At 42.8% G+C, this 24,575-nt stretch overlaps 1 protein-coding gene and 1 long non-coding RNA gene across 9 annotated transcripts; both read right to left on the reverse strand.

Moving 5' to 3' along the window:
* Positions 1–2,934: 2,934 nt before the first annotated feature.
* LOC311122566 lies at positions 2,935–12,799 on the reverse strand. 8 transcript variants are annotated; one of them, XR_014612465.1, is made up of 6 exons: positions 10,752–12,799; positions 10,102–10,651; positions 8,602–10,001; positions 7,752–8,451; positions 3,540–7,601; positions 2,935–3,418 (listed from the first exon to the last, which is right to left on the reverse strand). It is a non-coding gene; the product is annotated as an uncharacterized lncRNA (long non-coding RNA). The 8 variants fall into 8 exon arrangements; XR_014612466.1 differs by lacking the exons at positions 2,935–3,418; positions 3,540–7,601 and having other exon boundaries at positions 7,608–8,451; positions 10,752–11,001; positions 11,402–12,796; XR_014612467.1 differs by lacking the exons at positions 2,935–3,418; positions 3,540–7,601 and having other exon boundaries at positions 7,608–8,451; positions 10,752–12,351; positions 12,402–12,795.
* Positions 12,800–12,938: 139 nt separating this feature from the next.
* Positions 12,939–22,844, reverse strand: enpp5 (ectonucleotide pyrophosphatase/phosphodiesterase 5; the record flags this gene model as incomplete). Its single annotated transcript, XM_084196909.1, has 6 exons — positions 12,939–13,362; positions 13,641–13,820; positions 16,620–16,772; positions 17,798–18,466; positions 18,630–18,786; positions 22,704–22,844. Coding segments are annotated over 6 exons (1,704 nt in total), but the record flags the coding sequence as incomplete, so codon positions are not given.
* Positions 22,845–24,575: the final 1,731 nt, after the last annotated feature.

Below are 24,575 nucleotides of genomic sequence, written 5' to 3' on the forward strand. Positions count from 1 at the left end.
TATGATAAAGTTCTCCTGAGTGGCGCAGTGGTCTAAGGCACTGCATCACAGTGCTAACTGTGCCACTAGAGATCCTGGTTCGAATCCAGGCTCTGTCGCAGCCGGCCGCGACCGGGAGACTCATGGGCGGCGCACAATTGGCCCAGCGTTGTCCAGGGTAGGGGAGGGAATGGCCGGCAGGGATGTAGCTCAGTTGATAGAGCATGGCGTTTGCAACGCCAGGGTTGTGGGTTCGATTCCCACGGGGGGCCAGTATAAAAAAATATGTATTCACTAACTGTAAGTCGCTCTGGATAAGAGCGTCTGCTAAATGACTAAAATGTAAATGTAATAAAAATTACAGACCTCTACATGCTTCGTAAGTAGGAAAACCTGCAACATTGGCAGTGTATCAAATACTTGTTCTCCCCACTGTATATGGCAAATAGAAATCCAATATGGATGGTGTTAAGAGATAGATGGGAGGTGTTGAATGGAGCTGAAGGATGGGACTAATAACAACAACTAATAACAACAAGATAACTAATGTAAAGCATACTGTGTCCATAATAAGTATATAGGTTATATATTGTGAGCTTTTGTGAAAGAGCACAGTTAGAAAGATATGGCATATAGAAGCATACCAGATGGACATCATGAAAATGATCGGAGGAAGTTCAGGAGTAAAAACAAAAAATATATAATTAGTGACTGTGTCCATAAAATGTATATAGTATGTATAAGCATGAAGTAGAGGCCTAAGCATTGTTGTTCACTAGTTTACTCCAATTAGGGAGGGGATGGTGGGGTTGGAAAGTAATAAAGGGAAATATATATATTTTTAAAGGGTATGTATGTATATGTATGTATGTGTATATGTATATATGTATATATATGCGAGAGAAAAAAAACATATGGGGGATTGGAAGTGATGCAGACAATTACATTGATGGAAGTTACAATCTATCTGTACTATTAAAGCTGATTTACCCCCTAAAAAAATAAAAAATTATTGATTAAAAAATAAAAATAATAAAAAATTAAATTAAATAAAAACAACGTGCTGAAAGTCTGTTGTCAATTTGTTTACTGTAAAATAGTAAATGTATCTGGTCAAACAATTTTGTCCAAAATTTACTAAGGGTTGGTAACAGGCTGATTGGTCGGCTATTTGAGCCAGAACTAGTGGCGCAGCGGTCTAATGTAGTGCATCGCAGTGCTAGAGGCGTCACTACAGACCCGGGTTCAATCCCGCCAACCAACCGTGATCGGGAGTCCCATAGGGCGGCGCACAATTGGCCCAGCGTCTTGAGGGTTTGGCCGGAATAGGCCATCATTGAAAATAAGAATTTGTTCTTCACTGACTTTCCTAGTTAAATAAATTAAAATTATTGGGTAGCGGAATTACTTTTACTTCCCTCCAGGCCTGAGGGCACACACTTTCTAGTAGTCTTAAATTGAAGATATGGCAAATAGGAGTGGCAATATCATTCGCTATTATCCTCAGTAATTTTCCATCCAAGTTTTCCAGGTGGCTTTTTTCACCTCTTCCACACTCACTTTACGGAATTCAAAATTACAATGCTTGTATTTTCATAATTTAGTCAGTTATACTTGGATGTGTAGAGTCGGCGTTTGTTGCTGGAATGTCATGCCTAAGTTTGACAATTAAAAAATAATTAAAGTAGTTGGCAATATCAGTGAGTTTTGTGATGAATGAGCCATCTGACTCAATGAATGATGGAGCTGAGTTTGCCTTTTTGCCCAAAATGTAGTTTAAGCTCCAAAGCATCTTTGTTTCATAGTGTAGCTTATTTTTCTTTATATTCAGTTTAGTCACATGATTTCTCAATTTTCAATACGTTTGCCAATCGGTTGTGCAGCCAGACTTATTTGCCATTCCTTTTGCCTCATCCCTCTCAACCATACATTTTTTCAATTCCTCATCAATCCATGGCGATTTAACCGTTTTTATGGTCATTTTCTTAATGGGTGCATGCTTATTAGTAACTGGAATAAGCAATTTCATAATTGTGTCAAGTGCAGCGTCTGGTTGCTCGTCATTACACACCACAGACCAGCAAATATTATTTACTAATCAACATCAGAACCACTACAAAACTTATTGTATGACCTCTTACACACTATATTAAATTACATGGTATCTCCCGAGTGGCGCAGTGGTCTAAGGCACTGCGTCGCAGTGCTAGCTGTGCCACTAGAGATCCTGGTTCGTATCCAGACTAAAATAATGTATGCACTCACTAACTGTAAGTCGCTCTGGATAAGAGCGTCTGCTAAATGACTAAAATGTAACTGTAAATATTAGGCCAGTTTTCCTAGATATGGCTACAATATTGTGATCACTACTATCCAGATGCTGACCGTTAGCACTTGGTGGTAGCTACAGTGCATTCGGAAAGTATTCAGACCCCTTGACTTGTTCCACATTTTGCTACGTTACAACCTTAATTTAAAATGGATTAAATAGTTTTTTTCCCCCCTCAATCTACACACAATACCCTATAATGACAAAGCAAAAACAGGTTTTTAGAAATGTGTGCAAATTTATTGGAAATTTAAAACTGAAATATTTATTTTACATAAGTATTCAGACCCTTTACTCAGTACTTTGTTGAAGCACCTTTGGCAGCGATTACAGCCTCGAGTCTTCTTTGGTATGACGCTACAAGCTTGGCACACCTGTCCCCAGTGCACAACTGAGCAAGATGACAAATACATTAGAGTGTCTAGTTTGAGAAACAGACGCCTCACAGGTCCTCAACTGGCAGCTTCATTAAATAGTACCCGCAAAACACCAGTCTCAACGTCAACAGTGAAGAGGCGACTCCGGGACGCTGACCCTCTAGCCAGAGTTGCAAAGAAAAAGCCATATCTCAGACTGGCCAATAAAAAGAAAAGATTAAGGTGGGCAGTCTGAGATATGGCTTTTTCTAGCAACCATATTTGTCATCTGCCCTCTAGGTGCTGGCATTGGCTGTAACTGAGCATCTAGCTAAATCCAAGTCTTTGTTTCGAATCCTCTTCGCTATGTTCAGGTTGAAACATGTATGGTTGAATGTCACCATGTAGCTAATAGAACATAAAAAAATGTGTTGATGAGAGGAATCACTTGAAGCCATTGCGGTCTGGTCAGTTCTTTCAGTTTTGCCCAAGGGATTATGTTGTTAGTGTTCACCTTGGGGAGGGACGGGAGGATGAAGCCACGCTCCACACAAATTGTAGACTTTCAGAGACTGGAACAAAATGTGTCGACTTGTATATTAGCAATGAATCCGCCGATAGGAACATCGCTGAAAGACGTCCAATGGTTCTATCGAACAAGGACAACCATATCTACATGCGCAAAAACGTATAGTGCGATCAGTATCACATAGAGCCTTTGTTCCACAAAGCAGGACTACATTTATTTTCAGATCTCACCCCCCCCCCCCCCCTCCCCTCTCCCCATCCGTACACCGGAAGCCGTCATAGGATGTATCATTGAGCACCTGAAGCCCAGTCCCACCCTCTTCGTGACCAATGAATGTGTGAAATGCCTCAGACATGATGAAAACAAGCCCAGATTCCCCCAGGGTGAAATTCTCCTTTAATGTACCTCATTAGTTACAACACCTCTTCAATGTACCTCATTAGTTACACCTCTAATGTACTGCATTACTTACAACACGTCTTTAATGCAATACTGTAAGACATCAGAAGAAAACGCTACATAACAATCAACTGAGATATTCCTTTTCCTTTTTTGAGTATTAGATTAATATTAATCAAACAGATATTTGATTTGTCAGTTAGCAAAAAAAACAAATCATAATGCACACTGACTAAGCAACAAGAAACATATACTGTATAACTTTTAGATTAGTCATAAGTTGAACAATAATACAGTGACTTCGGAAAGTATTCAGACCCCTTGACTATTTCCACTTTTGTTACGTTACAGCCTTATTCTAAAATTGATTAAATTACATGATTTCCTCATCGATTTACACAACACACCCCATAGTGACAAAGCATTTTTGCAAATGTATTAAAAATAAAAACAGAAATACCTTATTTACATAAGTATTCAGACCCTTTGCTATGAGACTCGAAAATGAGCTCAGGTGCATCCTGTTTCCATTGATCATCCTTGAGATGTTTCTACAACTTGATTGAAGTCCACCTGTGGTAAATTCAATTGATTGGACATGATTTGGAAAGGCACACACCTGTCTATATAAGGTCCCACAGTTGACAGTGCATGTCAGAGCAAACACCAAGCCATGAGGTCGAAGGAATTGTCAGTAGAGCTCTGAAACAGGATTGTGTCGAGGCACAGATCTGGAGAAGGGTACCAAACTTTCTTTGCAGCATTGAAGGTCCTCAAGAACAAAGTGGCCTCCATCATTCTTAAATGGAAGAAGTTTGGAACCACCAAGACTTTTCCTAGAGCTGGCCGCCCGGCCAAACTGAGCAATCAGGGGGAGAAGGGCCTTGGTCAGGGAGGTGACCAAGAACCTGATGGTCACTCTGACAGAGCTCCATAATTCCTCTGTGGAGATGGAAGAACCTTCCAGAAGGACAACCAGCTCTGCAGCACTCCACCAATCAGGCCTTTATGGTAGAGTGGCCAGACGGAAGCCACTCCTCAGTAAAAGGCACATGACAACCCGCTTGGAGTTTGCCAGAAGGCACCTAAAGGACTCCCAGACAATGAGAAACAAGATTCTCTGGTGTGATGAAACCAAGATTGAACTCTTTCGCCTGAATGCCAAGCATCACGTCTGGAAGAAACCTGGCACCATCCCTACGGTGAAGCATGGTGGTGGCAGCATCATGCTGTGGGGATGTTTTTCAGCGGCAGGACTGGGAGACTAGTCAGGATCGAGGGAAAGATGAGGACAGCGATCCTTGATGAAATCCTGCTCTAGAGCGCTCAGGACCTCAGACTGGGGCGAAGGTTCACCTTCCAACAGGACAATGACCCGAAGCACACTGCCAAGACAACGCAGGAGTGGCTTCGGGACAAGTCTCTGAATGTCCTTGAGTGGCCCAGCCAGAGCCCGGACTTGAACCCAACCGAATATCTCTGGAGAGACCTGGATTTTTTTTTTTTTTTTTTTTTTTTTTAATCTGTTTTTGCTTTGTCATTATGGGGTATTGTCTAGATTGATGAGTGGGATTTTTTAAAAATCCATTTAAGAATAAGGCTGTAATGTAACAAAGGTCAAGGGGTCTGAATACTTTCCGAATGCACTGTAAATAAAGAGTGCAAAAACACACATGTCCTACACACCTCATCTCATCCCACTGCTGTGCCCCTTTATCATGATTTCTGTTAATTTAGGGCAAAATGGGCTCTCAGATCTCACAACTCAGTAGTCAACTATCAACCTAACACAGAAAGTTAAGAATCCCTCCTAGTCCTTAAAACCTATAGCAATTGCACTTCACGTTTCACCAACGAATGGTTATGACATCACCAACTAATGCCAGGGCTTGGCATTCAGGGCTGCGAGCCATGTAGCCACCATGCTGCATCAGACAGGTGACCATGCTTCAGCCATGGAGCCACCATGCTGCATCAGACAGGTGACCGTGCTTCAGCCATGGAGCCACCATGCTGCATCAGACAGGTGACCGTGCTTCAGCCATGGAGCCACCATGCTGCATCAGACAGGTGACCGTGCTTCAGCCATGGAGCCACCATGCTGCATCAGACAGGTGACCGCGCTTCAGCCATGGAGCCACCATGCTGCATCAGACAGGTGACCGCGCTTCAGCCATGGAGCCACCATGCTGCATCAGACAGGTGACCGTGCTTCAGCCATGGAGCCACCATGCTGCATCAGACAGGTGACCGTGCTTCAGCCATGGAGCCACCATGCTGCATCAGACAGGTGACTGTGCTTCAGCCATGGAGCCACCATGCTGCATCAGACAGGTGACCGTGCTTCAGCCATGGAGCCACCATGCTGCATCAGACAGGTGACCGTGCTTCAGCCATGGAGCCACCATGCTGCATCAGACAGGTGACCGTGCTTCAGCCATGGAGCCACCATGCTGCATCAGACAGGTGACCGTGCTTCAGCCATGGAGCCACCATGCTGCATCAGACAGGTGACCGTGCTTCAGCCATGGAGCCACCATGCTGCATCAGACAGGTGACCGTGCTTCAGCCATGGAGCCACCATGCTGCATCAGACAGGTGACCGTGCTTCAGCCATGGAGCCACCATGCTGCATCAGACAGGTGACCGTGCTTCAGCCATGTACTATATAGGCCCTAAAGGGTATTTTTGTTTTCCAAACAATCAGTGTAAATATCAGATTGTATGGTTGGCTATAATAGGCTTTAAGGTACTTGCCCAGACTGCAAATTAAACATGAAATCACCCATGATTGAAATTCTGCGTGCATAACTCGCCTTCCTGTGATCTTGGCCCAGCCAGTAATTTTCTCATTCGGGCCAGTAGTTTTCACTTGGTTCTGGCCTGGTGTGCCACTGGCAAATTTACCTGAGTGTCAAGCCCTGAATGGTTAGTGGTTGTGACGTCTCCAACGAATGGTTATGGTTTATGATTCTCACACTTCACAGGGGCAATACACATGCGTCTGTACAGAAATACGCCCCCTACAGACAGTAACATATATAAAACAACATTATTGCACATATAATAGAAAGATGATATCCTATGAAGTAGTGGATGACTGTAGGTCCTGAACAGCTACAGGTAGTAACCTGTTATTGACAACTATATGGACTACAGTAGTAACGTGGTAGTAATGGACCTGTTATTGACAACTATACGGACTACAGTAGTAACGTGGTAGTAATGGGCCTGTTATTGACAACTATATGGACTACAGTAGTAACGTGGTAGTAATGGACCTGTTATTGACAACTATATGGACTACAGTAGTAACGTGGTAGTAATGGACCTGTTATTGACAACTATATGGACTACAGGAGTAACGTGGTAGTAATGGACCTGTTATTGACAACTATATGGACTACAGTAGTAACGTGGTAGTAATGGACCTGTTATTGACAACTATATGGACTACAGTAGTAACGTGGTAGTAATGGACCTGTTATTGACAACTATATGGACTACAGTAGTAACGTGGTAGTAATGGACCTGTTATTGACAACTATATGGACTACAGTAGTAACGTGGTAGTAATGGACCTGTTATTGACAACTATATGGACTACAGTAGTAACGTGGTAGTAATGGACCTGTTATTGACAACTATATGGACTACAGTAGTAACGTGGTAGTAATGGACCTGTTATTGATAACTATATGGACTACAGTAGTAACGTGGTAGTAATGGACCTGTTATTGACAACTATATGGACTACAGTAGTAACGTGGTAGTAATGGACCTGTTATTGACAACTATATGGACTACAGTAGTAACGTGGTAGTAATGGACCTGTTATTGACAACTATATGGACTACAGTAGTAATGGACCTGTTATTGACAACTATATGGACTACAGTAGTAACGTGGTAGTAATGGACCTGTTATTGACAACTATATGGACTACAGTAGTAATGGACCTGTTATTGACAACTATATGTACTACAGTAGTAACGTGGTAGTAATGGGCCTGTTATTGACAACTATACGGACTACAGTAGTAACGTGGTAGTAATGGACCTGTTATTGACAACTATATGGACTACAGTAGTAACGTGGTAGTAATGGACCTGTTATTGACAACTATATGGACTACAGTAGTAACGTGGTAGTAATGGACCTGTTATTGACAACTATATGGACTACAGTAGTAACGTGGTAGTAATGGGCCTGTTATTGACAACTATATGGACTACAGTAGTAACGTGGTAGTAATGGACCTGTTATTGACAACTATATGGACTACAGTAGTAACGTGGTAGTAATGGACCTGTTATTGACAACTATATGGACTACAGTAGTAACGTGGTAGTAATGGACCTGTTATTGACAACTATATGGACTACAGTAGTAACGTGGTAGTAATGGACCTGTTATTGACAACTATATGGACTACAGTAGTAACGTGGTAGTAATGGGCCTGTTATTGACAACTATATGGACTACAGTAGTAACGTGGTAGTAATGGACCTGTTATTGACAACTATATGGACTACAGTAGTAACGTGGTAGTAATGGACCTGTTATTGACAACTATATGGACTACAGTAGTAACGTGGTAGTAATGGACCTGTTATTGACAACTATATGGACTACAGTAGTAACGTGGTAGTAATGGACCTGTTATTGACAACTATATGGACTACAGTAGTAACGTGGTAGTAATGGACCTGTTATTGACAACTATATGGACTACAGTAGTAACGTGGTAGTAATGGACCTGTTATTGACAACTATATGGACTACAGTAGTAACGTGGTAGTAATGGACCTGTTATTGACAACTATATGGACTACAGTAGTAACGTGGTAGTAATGGGCCTGTTATTGACAACTATATGGACTACAGTAGTAACGTGGTAGTAATGGACCTGTTATTGACAACTATATGGACTACAGTAGTAACGTGGTAGTAATGGACCTGTTATTGATAACTATATGGACTACAGTAGTAACGTAGTAGTAATGGACCTGTTATTGACAACTATATGGACTACAGTAGTAACGTGGTAGTAATGGGCCTGTTATTGACAACTATATGGACTACAGTAGTAACGTGGTAGTAATGGACCTGTTATTGACAACTATATGGACTACAGTAGTAACGTGGTAGTAATGGACCTGTTATTGACAACTATATGGACTACAGTAGTAACGTGGTAGTAATGGACCGGTTATTGACAACTATATGGACTACAGTAGTAACGTGGTAGTAATGGGCCTGTTATTGACAACTATATGGACTACAGTAGTAACGTGGTAGTAATGGGCCTGTTATTGACAACTATATGGACTACAGTAGTAACGTGGTAGTAATGGACCTGTTATTGACAACTATATGGACTACAGTAGTAACGTGGTAGTAATGGACCTGTTATTGACAACTATATGGACTACAGTAGTAACGTGGTAGTAATGGACCTGTTATTGACAACTATATGGACTACAGTAGTAACGTGGTAGTAATGGACCTGTTATTGACAACTATATGGACTACAGTAGTAACGTGGTAGTAATGGACCTGTTATTGACAACTATATGGACTACAGTAGTAACGTGGTAGTAATGGACCTGTTATTGACAACTATATGGACTACAGTAGTAACGTGGTAGTAATGGACCTGTTATTGACAACTATATGGACTACAGTAGTAACGTGGTAGTAATGGGCCTGTTATTGACAACTATTTGGACTACAGTAGTAACGTGGTAGTAATGGGCCTGTTATTGACAACTATATGGACTACAGTAGTAACGTGGTAGTAATGGACCTGTTATTGACAACTATATGGACTACAGTAGTAACGTGGTAGTAATGGACCTGTTATTGACAACTATATGGACTACAGTAGTAACGTGGTAGTAATGGACCTGTTATTGACAACTATATGGACTACAGTAGTAACGTGGTAGTAATGGACCTGTTATTGATAACTATATGGACTACAGTAGTAACGTGGTAGTAATGGACCTGTTATTGACAACTATATGGACTACAGTAGTAACATGGTAGTAATGGACCTGTTATTGACAACTATATGGACTACAGTAGTAACGTGGTAGTAATGGACCTGTTATTGACAACTATATGGACTACAGTAGTAACGTGGTAGTAATGGGCCTGTTATTGACAACTATATGGACTACAGTAGTAACGTGGTAGTAATGGACCTGTTATTGACAACTATATGGACTACAGTAGTAACATGGTAGTAATGGACCTGTTATTGACAACTATATGGACTACAGTAGTAACGTGGTAGTAATGGACCTGTTATTGACAACTATATGGACTACAGTAGTAACGTGGTAGTAATGGGCCTGTTATTGACAACTATATGGACTACAGTAGTAACGTGGTAGTAATGGGCCTGTTATTGACAACTATATGGACTACAGTAGTAACGTGGTAGTAATGGACCTGTTATTGACAACTATATGGACTACAGTAGTAGCGTGGTAGTAATGGACCTGTTATTGACAACTATATGGACTACAGTAGTAACGTGGTAGTAATGGGCCTGTTATTGACAACTATATGGACTACAGTAGTAACGTGGTAGTAATGGGCCTGTTATTGACAACTATATGGACTACAGTAGTAACGTGGTAGTAATGGACCTGTTATTGACAACTATATGGACTACAGTAGTAACGTGGTAGTAATGGGCCTGTTATTGACAACTATATGGACTACAGTAGTAACGTGGTAGTAATGGACCTGTTATTGACAACTATATGGACTACAGTAGTAACGTGGTAGTAATGGACCTGTTATTGACAACTATATGGACTACAGTAGTAACGTGGTAGTAATGGACCTGTTATTGACAACTATATGGACTACAGTAGTAACGTGGTAGTAATGGACCTGTTATTGACAACTATATGGACTACAGTAGTAACGTGGTAGTAATGGACCTGTTATTGACAACTATATGGACTACAGTAGTAACGTGGTAGTAATGGGCCTGTTATTGACAACTATAGGGACTACAGTAGTAACGTGGTAGTAATGGGCCTGTTATTGACAACTATATGGACTACAGTAGTAACGTGGTAGTAATGGACCTGTTATTGATAACTATATGGACTACAGTAGTAACGTTGTAGTAATGGACCTGTTATTGACAACTATATGGACTACAGTAGTAACGTGGTAGTAATGGGCCTGTTATTGACAACTATATGGACTACAGTAGTAACGTGGTAGTAATGGACCTGTTATTGACAACTATATGGACTACAGTAGTAACGTGGTAGTAATGGACCTGTTATTGACAACTATATGGACTACAGTAGTAACGTGGTAGTAATGGACCGGTTATTGACAACTATATGGACTACAGTAGTAACGTGGTAGTAATGGGCCTGTTATTGACAACTATATGGACTACAGTAGTAACGTGGTAGTAATGGACCTGTTATTGACAACTATATGGACTACAGTAGTAACGTGGTAGTAATGGACCTGTTATTGACAACTATATGGACTACAGTAGTAACGTGGTAGTAATGGACCTGTTATTGACAACTATATGGACTACAGTAGTAACGTGGTAGTAATGGACCTGTTATTGACAACTATATGGACTACAGTAGTAACGTGGTAGTAATGGACCTGTTATTGACAACTATATGGACTACAGTAGTAACGTGGTAGTAATGGACCTGTTATTGACAACTATATGGACTACAGTAGTAACGTGGTAGTAATGGACCTGTTATTGACAACTATATGGACTACAGTAGTAACGTGGTAGTAATGGACCTGTTATTGACAACTATATGGACTACAGTAGTAACGTGGTAGTAATGGGCCTGTTATTGACAACTATATGGACTACAGTAGTAACGTGGTAGTAATGGGCCTGTTATTGACAACTATATGGACTACAGTAGTAACGTGGTAGTAATGGACCTGTTATTGACAACTATATGGACTACAGTAGTAACGTGGTAGTAATGGACCTGTTATTGACAACTATATGGACTACAGTAGTAACGTGGTAGTAATGGACCTGTTATTGACAACTATATGGACTACAGTAGTAACATGGTAGTAATGGACCTGTTATTGACAACTATATGGACTACAGTAGTAACGTGGTAGTAATGGACCTGTTATTGACAACTATATGGACTACAGTAGTAACATGGTAGTAATGGACCTGTTATTGACAACTATATGGACTACAGTAGTAACGTGGTAGTAATGGACCTGTTATTGACAACTATATGGACTACAGTAGTAACGTGGTAGTAATGGGCCTGTTATTGACAACTATATGGACTACAGTAGTAACGTGGTAGTAATGGACCTGTTATTGACAACTATATGGACTACAGTAGTAACATGGTAGTAATGGACCTGTTATTGACAACTATATGGACTACAGTAGTAACGTGGTAGTAATGGACCTGTTATTGACAACTATATGGACTACAGTAGTAACGTGGTAGTAATGGGCCTGTTATTGACAACTATATGGACTACAGTAGTAACGTGGTAGTAATGGGCCTGTTATTGACAACTATATGGACTACAGTAGTAACGTGGTAGTAATGGACCTGTTATTGACAACTATATGGACTACAGTAGTAACGTGGTAGTAATGGACCTGTTATTGACAACTATATGGACTACAGTAGTAACGTGGTAGTAATGGACCTGTTATTGACAACTATATGGACTACAGTAGTAACGTGGTAGTAATGGGCCTGTTATTGACAACTATATGGACTACAGTAGTAACGTGGTAGTAATGGACCTGTTATTGACAACTATATGGACTACAGTAGTAACGTGGTAGTAATGGGCCTGTTATTGACAACTATATGGACTACAGTAGTAACGTGGTAGTAATGGACCTGTTATTGACAACTATATGGACTACAGTAGTAACGTGGTAGTAATGGACCTGTTATTGACAACTATATGGACTACAGTAGTAACGTGGTAGTAATGGACCTGTTATTGACAACTATATGGACTACAGTAGTAACGTGGTAGTAATGGACCTGTTATTGACAACTATATGGACTACAGTAGTAACGTGGTAGTAATGGACCTGTAGACAGACCGACAGGAACAGCCTGACGAACTGAACTCAGAGATGTCACAGTGGTCTAAAACCCCTGATCCTCTCCTCTCCTCTCCTCTCCTCTCCTGTCCTCTCCACTCCACTCCACTCCACTCCACTCCACTCCACTCCACTCCACTCCACTCCACTCCACTCCACTCCACTCCACTCCACTCCACTCCACTCCACTCCACTCCCCTCCCCTCCCCTCCCCTCTCCTCTCCTCTCCTCTCCTCTCCTCTCCTCTAAAGCTGTAGATCTTCCTGTAGAAGCGGCTGCGCCATCTCTCTGCTCCTGAAGTGCCTGCTGGGTAGTTGTCGGAGCGTCATCTGTTTGATGATAACCACCAGGAACCCTGTCACCATGACAACCCCCAGGACCACGCCCAGGGTGTTGGCGAAGGAAGGCTGGTATCTGCCCTCCAGGGGGGTGGAGGGTGTGGGGGGGGAGGGCTCAGAGAGGAGGTCCCTAACCCGGGCTAGAGAACCATTGTTGGGGCGGGGCCGGACAGACAGGATGTGACACATGAGGGGGTAGAGGTCAACGGAACGCATGGAACTCTTCATGTAGTTCTGACGGAAGGCGGGGCCACGCGCCACGAAGACAGGGTGCATGCTGGGTAGGGTGTTGTCATAGCCGTGGTTACCCACTGTGAAATACAGAGAGAGAGAAGCGTGTTAAAACAGGATTAACACATTTAGAACATTAAAAACACACTTGGAACACGTTTACTGTTAATTACACGGTCATTGTGGACTGAATCCTAATATTGGTAACTCAAATGTCCAACTGACAGCCTAATGATTTGAACTTGTGAAAGTCTTAGTTATAATACTACTATCTCAAATTGGAATTTGGCAGGTTATGTGTTGTAATATTTCCTTACACATGTTAGTACCGGTTTTAGTTGACTTAGTATTTCCTTACACATGTGTGGTCCAGTGGTTCTGTTCTGGGTGATGGTCCAGCCCTCCTTGGCCTCGATAATGATGGGCATGATCCTGTTGTTGTGACGGTAGTGGAAACGGTCAGGGATCTGTTCCCTCCTATACACCACCATGTTGGGATTGGCCTCCACCAGCGCACTATAAACCTCCTCTAACTTACCTACAGGACAGGTAAAACAGACAGTTACAGACTATTTCTCTAGGCAGGATCCTACCTTCTCTAGGTAGTATTCCCAGGATCCTACCTTCTCTAGGTAGTATTCCCAGGATCCTACCTTCTCTAGGTAGTATTCCCAGGATCCTACCTTCTCTAGGTAGTATTCCCAGGATCCTACCTTCTCTATGTAGTATTCCCAGGATCCTACCTTCTCTAGGTAGTATTCCCAGGATCCTACCTTCTCTAGGTAGTATTCCCAGTATCCTACCTTCTCTAGGTAGTATTCCCAGTATCCTACCTTCTCTAGGTAGTATTCCCAGTATCCTACCTTCTCTAGGTAGTATTCCCAGTATCCTACCTTCTCTAGGTAGTATTCCCAGGATCCTACCTTCTCTATGTAGTATTCCCAGGATCCTACCTTCTCTAGGTAGTATTCCCAGTATCCTACCTTCTCTAGGTAGTATTCCCAGTATCCTACCTTCTCTAGGTAGTATTCCCAGTATCCTACCTTCTCTAGGTAGTATTCCCAGTATCCTTCTTTCTCTAGGTAGTATTCCCAGTATCCTACCTTCTCTAGGTAGTATTCCCAGTATCCTACCTTCTCTAGGTAGTATTCCCAGTATCCTACCTTCTCTAGGTAGTATTCCCAGTATCCTTCTTTCTCTAGGTAGTATTCCCAGTATCCTACCTTCTCTAGGTAGTATTCCCAGTATCCTACCTTCTCTAGGTAGTATTCCCAGTATTCCTACCTTCTCTAGGTGGTATTCCCAGTATTCCTACCTTCTCTAGGTATTATTCCCAGGATCCTACCTTCTCTAGGTGGTATTCCCAGTATCCTACCTTCTCTAGGTGGTATTCCCAGTATTCCTACCTTCTCTAGGTGGTATTCCCAGTATTTCTACCTTCTCTAGGTGGTATTCCCAGTATTCCTACCTTCTCTAGGTATTATTCCCAGGATCCTACCTTCTCTAGGTATTATTCCCAGGATCCTACCTTCTCTAGGTAGTATTCCCAGGATCCTACCTTCTCTAGGTAGTATTCCCAGGATCCTACCTTCTCTAGGTAGTATTCCCAGGATCCTACCTTCTCTAGGTAGTATTCCCAGGATCCTACCTTCTCTAGGTATTATTCCCAGGATTCTACCTTCTCTAGGTAGTATTCCCAGGATCCTACCTTCTCTAGGTAGTATTCCCAGTATCCTACCTTCTCTAGGTAGTATTCCCAGTATCCTACCTTCTCTAGGTAGTATTCCCAGTATCCTACCTTCTCTAGGTGGTATTCCCAGTATCCTACCTTCTCTAGGTGGTATTCCCAGTATTCCTACCTTCTCTAGGTGGTATTCCCAGTATTTCTACCTTCTCTAGGTGGTATTCCCAGTATTCCTACCTTCTCTAGGTATTATTCCCAGGATCCTACCTTCTCTAGGTATTATTCCCAGGATCCTACCTTCTCTAGGTATTATTCCCAGGATCCTACCTTCTCTAGGTAGTATTCCCAGGATCCTACCTTCTCTAGGTAGTATTCCCAGGATCCTACCTTCTCTAGGTATTATTCCCAGGATTCTACCTTCTCTAGGTAGTATTCCCAGGATCCTACCTTCTCTAGGTAGTATTCCCAGTATCCTACCTTCTCTAGGTAGTATTCCCAGTATCCTACCTTCTCTAGGTAGTATTCCCAGTATCCTACCTTCTCTAGGTGGTATTCCCAGTATCCTACCTTCTCTAGGTGGTATTCCCAGTATTCCTACCTTCTCTAGGTGGTATTCCCAGTATTTCTACCTTCTCTAGGTGGTATTCCCAGTATTCCTACCTTCTCTAGGTATTATTCCCAGGATCCTACCTTCTCTAGGTATTATTCCCAGGATCCTACCTTCTCTAGGTATTATTCCCAGGATCCTACCTTCTCTAGGTAGTATTCCCAGGATCCTACCTTCTCTAGGTAGTATTCCCAGGATCCTACCTTCTCTAGGTATTATTCCCAGGATTCTACCTTCTCTAGGTAGTATTCCCAGGATCCTACCTTCTCTAGGTAGTATTCCCAGGATCCTACCTTCTCTAGGTAGTATTCCCAGGATCCTACCTTCTCTAGGTAGTATTCCCAGGATCCTACCTTATCTAAGTAGTATTCCCAGGATCCTACCTTCTCTAGGTAGTATTCCCAGGATCCTACCTTCTCTAGGTAGTATTCCCAGTATCCTACCTTCTCTAGGTAGTATTCCCAGTATCCTACCTTCTCTAGGTGGTATTCCCAGTATCCTACCTTCTCTAGGTGGTATTCCCAGTATTCCTACCTTCTCTAGGTGGTATTCCCAGTATTTCTACCTTCTCTAGGTGGTATTCCCAGTATTCCTACCTTCTCTAGGTATTATTCCCAGGATCCTACCTTCTCTAGGTATTATTCCCAGGATCCTACCTTCTCTAGGTATTATTCCCAGGATCCTACCTTCTCTAGGTAGTATTCCCAGGATCCTACCTTCTCTAGGTAGTATTCCCAGGATCCTACCTTCTCTAGGTATTATTCCCAGGATTCTACCTTCTCTAGGTAGTATTCCCAGGATCCTACCTTCTCTAGGTAGTATTCCCAGGATCCTACCTTCTCTAGGTAGTATTCCCAGGATCCTACCTTCTCTAGGTAGTATTCCCAGGATCCTACCTTATCTAAGTAGTATTCCCAGGATCCTACCTTCTCTAGGTAGTATTCCCAGGATCCTACCTTCTCTAGGTAGTATTCCCAGTACCCTACCTTCTCTAGGTAGTATTCCCAGTATCCTACCTTCTCTAGGTAGTATTCCCAGTATCCTACCTTCTCTCGGTAGTATTCCCACCACGGGGCTCTTGTCCACCCAGGTGTAGAGGTCTCTGTCTAGGTATTGGTCCAGCTCGATCACCTTGTCCATGGACAACTGGGTCATGCCATGATCACTGGTCACAATCAGGTTCACACTCTCGTACAGACCTAGGAATGCAGTCAGAATAAAATTAATTAATTACATTTAATTGACCAATAATTAAATATTTATTTGATGAATTGATCAATTACATGCGTCTCTAGATAAATTGATTAATTTACATGTCTCAAGATTAGACCAGAGTTCCTATGTTATCTTCCTAAAGAAACAGACCGGCTTCGGTTCTATAGAGAGATACAGACCAGACAGTCTACATCAGTGGTTCTATAGAGAGATACAGACCAGACAGTCTACATCAGTGGTTCTATAGAGAGATACAGACCAGACAGTCTACATCAGTGGTTCTACAGAGAGATACAGACCAGACAGTCTACATCAGTGGTTCTATAGAGAGATACAGACCAGACATTCTACATCAGTGGTTCTATAGAGAGATACAGACCAGACAGTCTACATCAGTGGTTCTATAGAGAGATACAGACCAGACAGTCTACATCAGTTGTTCCCAAACATTTTATTGTTTTAAGGAACTCAGTCCGGCTTTCAACTTCCTCTTGAAAGTTGTAATAGTAGAATGCACAAGGTGAAATGTCTAAATTGGGTCGTGCATCATCAGTATTCCTCTTGTCATGTCAGTCATTTCAGACCTTAGAGAGATATTTATAACTTGTCAGAAATGTCCAGATCAACTTGCCCATGCCAGCTAACGTTTTCTAGCCCATAGATATTGTAGTAATGTTTGAGTCTCTCAAATATCACGAGTACACATTAGACATGGCAAAATGAATAGAACTGCAAGAACATATGTTTTTAAAACTGCAAAAGGTTCTCTGCACCCCAAGACAAAATGTGTAGAATTGCAGGAACTAAGCTTTAAAGCTGCAACATTTTCTCTCCGCCAAAAAGAGGGGCGTAAACAGTTGTGTCATGAACATTGCTTGTGTCCATAGAAACAGATGGACACAGGAGGGGATGTTCCAAATGCTGGAAGGGGGGCCTGAGAGAAACCATTTGCCACCCCTGTTCTACGACTATTGATATTGTATAATGTACATAGACAGTAGGTACAGACCCTTCTTGCGCAGCTCGTTGCGGAGGAAGCCGAGCTTGTCGTCTATATCAGCGATGACCACGTCCATTAGAGGGTTCTCTGGGCCCAGGTTGTGACCGCTCTCGTCAGGCTCCTCCCAGTATAGCACGCCAAAGTCCACACCCCCCTGCACAGACCCAACCCCCTCCCCTGGCCCCTCCCCCATCAGCCAGGCTACCATCGTCTCCACGCGCCTCTCGAAACTCACCGATGCGTTGTACGGAACGTAGCGTGACGGGTACGCCCCCCCGATCTCCACGTCCGACCCCGGCCACATCACCCCGCCGCTCCGCCCACCCTGCTTCTGATTGGTCACCCACAGAGGCTCTGCCCCAGCCCACCAGCGTGGCTCATAGGCGCTATGCGTCTCCATGGAGAAGGAGGCGTTAAGGTCGGGGTCGTACATCTCGTTACCCACGATGCCGTGCGTCTCGGCATGCAGCCCGGTGACCAGGGTGTAGTGGTCAGGGAAGGTCTTTGTGATGTAGGCGTTCTCAACCTGCTCAACTCTTGACCCCTCCTCCATCAGGGCGTGGAAGTTAGGGGTGGGGACACGGTCCACGTAGTCCCAGCGGAACCCATCGAAGGACAGCAGCAGCAGCTTAGACCGCTCCCCTCTGGTGGCCTGGTGGTTAGGATGGAGGGGGTGGCCTGGAGAGGAGAGGGTCATGTTAGAATGGCAACAGGCAACATAAAGCCTGCAACAAGAGGGGCCAACACTGCCCTGACAGGGATAGGCATGTATATGTAATAATATATATCTCTTGAATTTGCTACATGCTCCCTGCCCATCCTCCCTGGTCCTTGACCCTACCTTGGAGTCCATGGTGGTCCATCTGTAGGGAGGCCAGAGGCAGGGTCAGGGTTAAGGTCAGAAGCCATCCCAGATAGCAGCCTCCTCCTCTTCGTGAGCTGCAACCCAGCATTACGCTCCACAACACCACCCTATAATATACAGACTGCAGGATGGACTGGTTATGTTAGGATAATATTAGGATAATGATAATGGCTGTGTTCGTAAATTCAACCTGGAGTGCCAGAGTGCGCTCTGTGCGTTCGTAAATGAAGAGCGTTGTCAAATTGTCCGTTTATAAATTAAGAGTGTTTCGCTCTCTGAGCATTCAGAGCGCACACACTGGACGCTCTGGCCGAGGAGTAGGGTTGATCCGAGCGTTCTGACCTCACAACGGCAGTCAAGCACCCAAGCTAACTGGCTAACGTTGGCTAGCTTGCTAGCTAGCTAATTCCTGACAAAAAAATGAGAGAACAGCTCACTCTGACCATTTTATTCGCCCTAGCAGAGCTGGTTAGGCTGTTTTCATGTTATCCAGAGCGTTGGGGACTGTAACACGCTGACTAGATCGACCATGCGCCATCGCATATAACACTGTGGTCCTCTGTAGCTCAGCTGGTAGAGCATGGCGCTTGTAATGCCAGGGTAGTGGGTTCGATCCCCGGGACCACCCATACGTAAAAATGTATGCGCACATGACTGTAAGTCGCTTTGGATAAAAGTGTCTGCTAAATGGCATATTATATAAAAATGGCATATTATATGATATGTTGATTTTGTCCACCCACACCAAACGCGATCAGGACACATAATACTATTGTAATTATTCTGCACTATAGCCTATTTATTGCCTTACCTCCATAACTTGCTACATTTGCACACACTGTATATATATTTTCTGTTGTATTTCTGACTTTATGTTTTTTACCCCATATGTAACTCTGTGTTGTTGTTTTATTGCACTACTATGCTTTATCTTGGCCAGGTCGCAGTTGTAAATGAGAACCTGTTCTCAACTGGCTTACCTGGTTAAATAAAGGTGAAATAAAAAAAATAAAAAAACACGAACTCTGAACCAACTATATTACTTTGGGGACAGGTCGAAACGCACGTAACATTCATGGCAATTTAGCTAGCTAGCTTGCTGTTGTTAGCTAATTTGTCCTGGGATATAAACATTGGGTTGTTAATCCACAGATAAAAGGGTAAACCGAGTTAGTTTCTAGCAATCTCTCCTCCTTCAGTCTTCTTCTTTGGACTTTATCTGGCGGTTGGCAACCAACTTTATGGTGCATTACCCCCACCGACTGGACTGGAGTGTGGACCTCAGTTCATCTTTCGATCACCCACGTGGGTATATGCTCCTAAAAACCAATGAGGGGATGGGAGAGGCGGGACTTGCAGCGCATCAAGCGTCACAAATAGAACCAAATTCTATTTTAGCGCCTGGCTACGCAGACGCTCGCGAGGAGTGTGGGTGCAATGATTGAATAGCATGTATGTGTACATTTATTTTGCGCGAGCGGTGTGGTCAGCATGTGAGCAGAATAACGCTCAACACCCGTTGAATATTGACCGGTGTCAGTAAACGTCGGCAAAAAAAACGTTATTAAATTGTTGCCAGCAGCACAGTTACATGCTGACCACACCTCTCACGTTACGTGCTCGAGCGTTGCAAAATAAATGTACACATACATGCTATTCAATCATTGCACCTACACTCCTCGCGAGCATCTGCGTAGCCAGGCGCTAAAATAGAATTTGGTTCCATTTGTGACGCTTGACGCGCTGCAAGTCCCGCCTCTCCCATCCCCTCATTGGTTTTTAGGAGTACCCACTATACCCACGTGGGTGATTGAAAGATGAACTGAGGTCCACATTTGAGTCCAGTTGGTGGGGGTAATGCACCATAAAGTTGGTTGCCAATCGCCATTTAAAAGTCCAAAGAAGAAGACTGAAGGAGGAGAGATTGCTAGAAACTAACTCGGTTTACCCTTTTATCTGTGGATTAATTGTCGGAGTAGAGGACCGTGTGCATTTCAGGTAAAATAACAACCCAATGTTTATATCCCAGGCCAAATTAGCTAGCAACAGAAAGCTAGCTAAATTGCCATAAATGTTTAATGCTTTTCGACCTGTCCCCAAATTAATATAGTTGGTTCAGAGTTTGTTTTGATATTTCAACTTGCATGTCCTGATCGCAGGCAAGCCGCGAGTGGTATGGTCAGCATGTCAGACGAGAGTGCTCTGAAATCGGAGTAGATAGCCAGAGGGAATTTAGGAACACAACCAAAGCATAACGCCTGCAATAGTAGGCACTGAGAAATACACAGTGCTATGAAAAAGTATTTGCCTCCTTTCTAATTTTCTCTACTTTTGCATATTTGTGATACTGAATGTTATCAGATCTTCAACCAAAACCTAATATTAGATAAAGGGAACATAAGTGAACAAATAACACAACAATTACATATTTATTTCATTTCTTTCATAAACAAAGTTATGCAACACCCAATTCCCCTGTGTGAAAAAGTAATTGCCCTCTTACACTCAATAACTGGTTGTGCCACCTTTAGCTACAATGACTCCAACCAAATGCTTCCTGTAGTTGTTGATCAGTCTCTCACGTCGCTGTGGAGGAATTTTGGCCCACTCTTCCATGCAGAACTGCTTTAACTCAGTGACGTGTGGGTTTTCAAGCATGAACTGCTCGTTTCAAGTCCTGCCACAACATCTCAATTGGGATTAGGTCTGGACTTTGACTAGGCCATTCCAAAACTTCCAATTTGTTGCTTTTTAGCAATTTTCATGTAGACTTGATTGTGTGTTTTGGATCATTGTCTTGCTGCATGACCCAGCTGCGCTTCAGCTTCAGCTCACAGACGGATGGCCTGATATTCTCCTGTAGAATTCTCTGATACAGAGCAGAATTCATGGTTCCTTCTATTAAGGCAAGTCGTCCAGGTCCTGAGGCAGCAAAGCATCCCCAAACCATCACACCACCACCATGCTTGACCTTTGGTATGATGTTCTTAGTGTGGAATGCAGTTTGGTTTTCACACAACCAGTTATTGAGTGTAAGGGGGCAATTACTTTTTCACACAGGGGAATTGGGTGTTGCATAACTTTGTTTATGAAATAAAATATGTAGTTGTTGTGTTATTTGTTCACTTATGTTCCCTTTATCTAATAATTAGGTTTTGGTTGAAGATCTGATAACATTCAGTATCACAAATATGCAAAAGTAGAGAAAATTAGAAAGGGGGCAAAATACTTTTTCATAGCACTGTAGTGCTATGGTGGATATAGGCAGTAGTGAGTGACCAGTAGTGAGTGACCAGTAGTGAGTGACCAGTAGTGTGTCTTCATGCACTTTGCTATGTACCCTTGTAGGCTTGTTTCCAAACACGTCGGTCACTTGCTACAGTAGCCTAGCCTATGTGCTTGGAGAAGAGACAGCTCCTAGTCCGGTGTTATTGCTACCGTGTCGAGAAGAGACAGCTCCTAGTCCGGTGTTATTGCTACCGTGTCGAGAAGAGACAGCTCCTAGTCCTGTGTTATTGCTACCGTGTCCAGTGGAAATGATGTTGCACAACATGTCTATTATTGCCCTCTTTTGAATCTACAAACAACGACAATCTCCACGAAACGACTGCTAAAGCAAACCCACTCAAAGCTGCACGCATTAGGGCTACTTCTGCCGCACACAACATATTGCAACGAGATAAAAAACGACTTGACAGTATGACAGTTATGACGATGTAATGTAGCTAACTATCAGATACTGGACACAAACTACATCTAAATAACAGCGGTCACGTCGACCGACCTCCCACGGAATGTAACCAATATACCACTATGCCGTAGCTCGGTAGCCGGTCGGCTAATGCAAAATGCTGATATTATGACGTTCATCATCAGCTGTTAGCTACGAGCCTCGAAGTGACTGCTGTCTGTCAGTTAACAATAACACTGTCACGGGGAGACGTTCATATTCATGCATAATGGTCGAGATTGAGACGTAAAATGACAAAATGTCGTCGTTTTGGAATGCGGACATTTAAAAAGACTTAGCCAACTTAGCTGTCAACGTACCTTCTTTTCTGCTCGGTGCAAAGGGCTCTCTTTTCCTTCTACAGCACGGACAAATGCATGGAAGTCCCGTCCATATACAGCAGGCTCCAATTGCAAAGCACCAAATGTTATTCTATTCGGGCGACTGAATATTGGCTTATTGAATTAAATGTTAGCGTTATCGATGTGCATCAACTATAAAGGCTATGATGCAAGTGCTAAACGGGCTGCTGCTTTATAGTCTTGTCTGAAAACTGCAAGTAAAAAAAGCACCTGCCTGAATGACGTAATGGACGCTCTTCTTCTTCTTCTTCTTCTTCTTCTTCTTCTGTGGGTTTTATGGCTGACTACATCCAAAAGTTGTATTGCCGCCACTAACTGGACGGGTTGAAACCAAAAAATAAATAAATCCATAGTTAGTGATTCTAACAATCCACCCTAATAAAAATAGTACATTGTCAAAACAAACAAAACTCCCACTACTTCCTTCTTTTAGTTCTCCATATCTCCCTTTCCAGGCTCTAGGACCTGAGAAGGTGGTACGGCTTGTGATAATATTCCATGTCACTCCTTCGCTGTGAAATCTTTCAGCCCCAGGAACCGCTCCGCCGCAATCACAATGATTTCAATCTTCCTGGACCTTCTCTCCACCTTGGCAGTGCCATTTATCACCATTGCGATAAAGGCCACAAAGTCCACCTTTTTAACCTTTAAAATGTCAGGATCCTCTTGGTGTAAGACAACCCCTGCAGCCTGCAGTGAAGGCCTATCCACCACCATGGACTCTTCTGGTGCAACATTCAAACCCCTTTCACAGCTGCTGCATATGAAATGCTCTGGACAACCCTGACTAGGGCCACCTCATCCTCTTTCACCCTTGTGGGGCATCCAGAAGACGTGGCTTCATGATTCCTACCGCAATTATAACATGTCACATTGTCATCACTTTATAACACTTAATATGATCATTTCCACAACTTGGACATCTCGGCTTCTCCCTTCTGCAAACACTTTCTACATGACCAAAAGCTTTACAATGTTCACACTGCATTGTTCTTGGGATAAATGCTCTACATCTGTAGTTAATATACCCTAACCGCACTTCATTAGGGAGAGACTCCATTTCAAAAAACAAAAGAAACAGATAAACTCTTCACTTTTTCCCCGTTCACCACTCGATTAATCCGACGTGTTCCTCTTCCAAATCAACTTCCCACGAAACGCCAGATATAACCCCCTTAAGGGGTGCCCTGTTCCGAAGCGACACACACAACACTTCAAACTTATCAAATTGATTAAGACACAACACATGTTCCTTCTGATCTGCAGAAGCACAAAAAAACAAAACAAGCCTGCCTCTCGTGATCCTCACAGCCTTCACTTTGCACAGCACTTTCTCCACCAGTTTGGATATCTCAAATGGATTCTTCAAGATTGTTAATCCAAATCAAATCAAATTTTATTGGTCACATACACATATTTAGCAATTGTTATTGCGGGTGTAGCAAAATGCTTGTGTTCCTAGCTCCAACAGTGCAGTAGTATCTAACAATTCACAACAAAACACACAAATCTAAAAGTAAAAGAATGGAATTAAGAAATGTATAAATATTAGGACAAGCAATGTCGGAGTGGCATTGACTAGAATACAGTAGAATAGAATACAGTATATACATAAAATCAAATCAAATGTTATTTGTCACATACACGTGTTTAGCAGATGTTATAGTGGGTGTAGCGAAATGCTTGTGCTTCTAGCTCCGACAGTACAGTAATATCTAACAAGTAATATCTAACTATTTCACAACATATACCCAATACACACAAATCTAGTAAGGAATGGAATTTAAGAATATATACATAAATGGACAAGCAATGACAGAGCGGCATGGA

Source organism: Coregonus lavaretus, assembly GCF_964263955.1.
Source record: "Coregonus lavaretus genome assembly, contig: HAP1_SCAFFOLD_490, whole genome shotgun sequence".
In the NCBI taxonomy this organism is placed as follows: Eukaryota; Metazoa; Chordata; class Actinopteri; order Salmoniformes; family Salmonidae; genus Coregonus; species Coregonus lavaretus.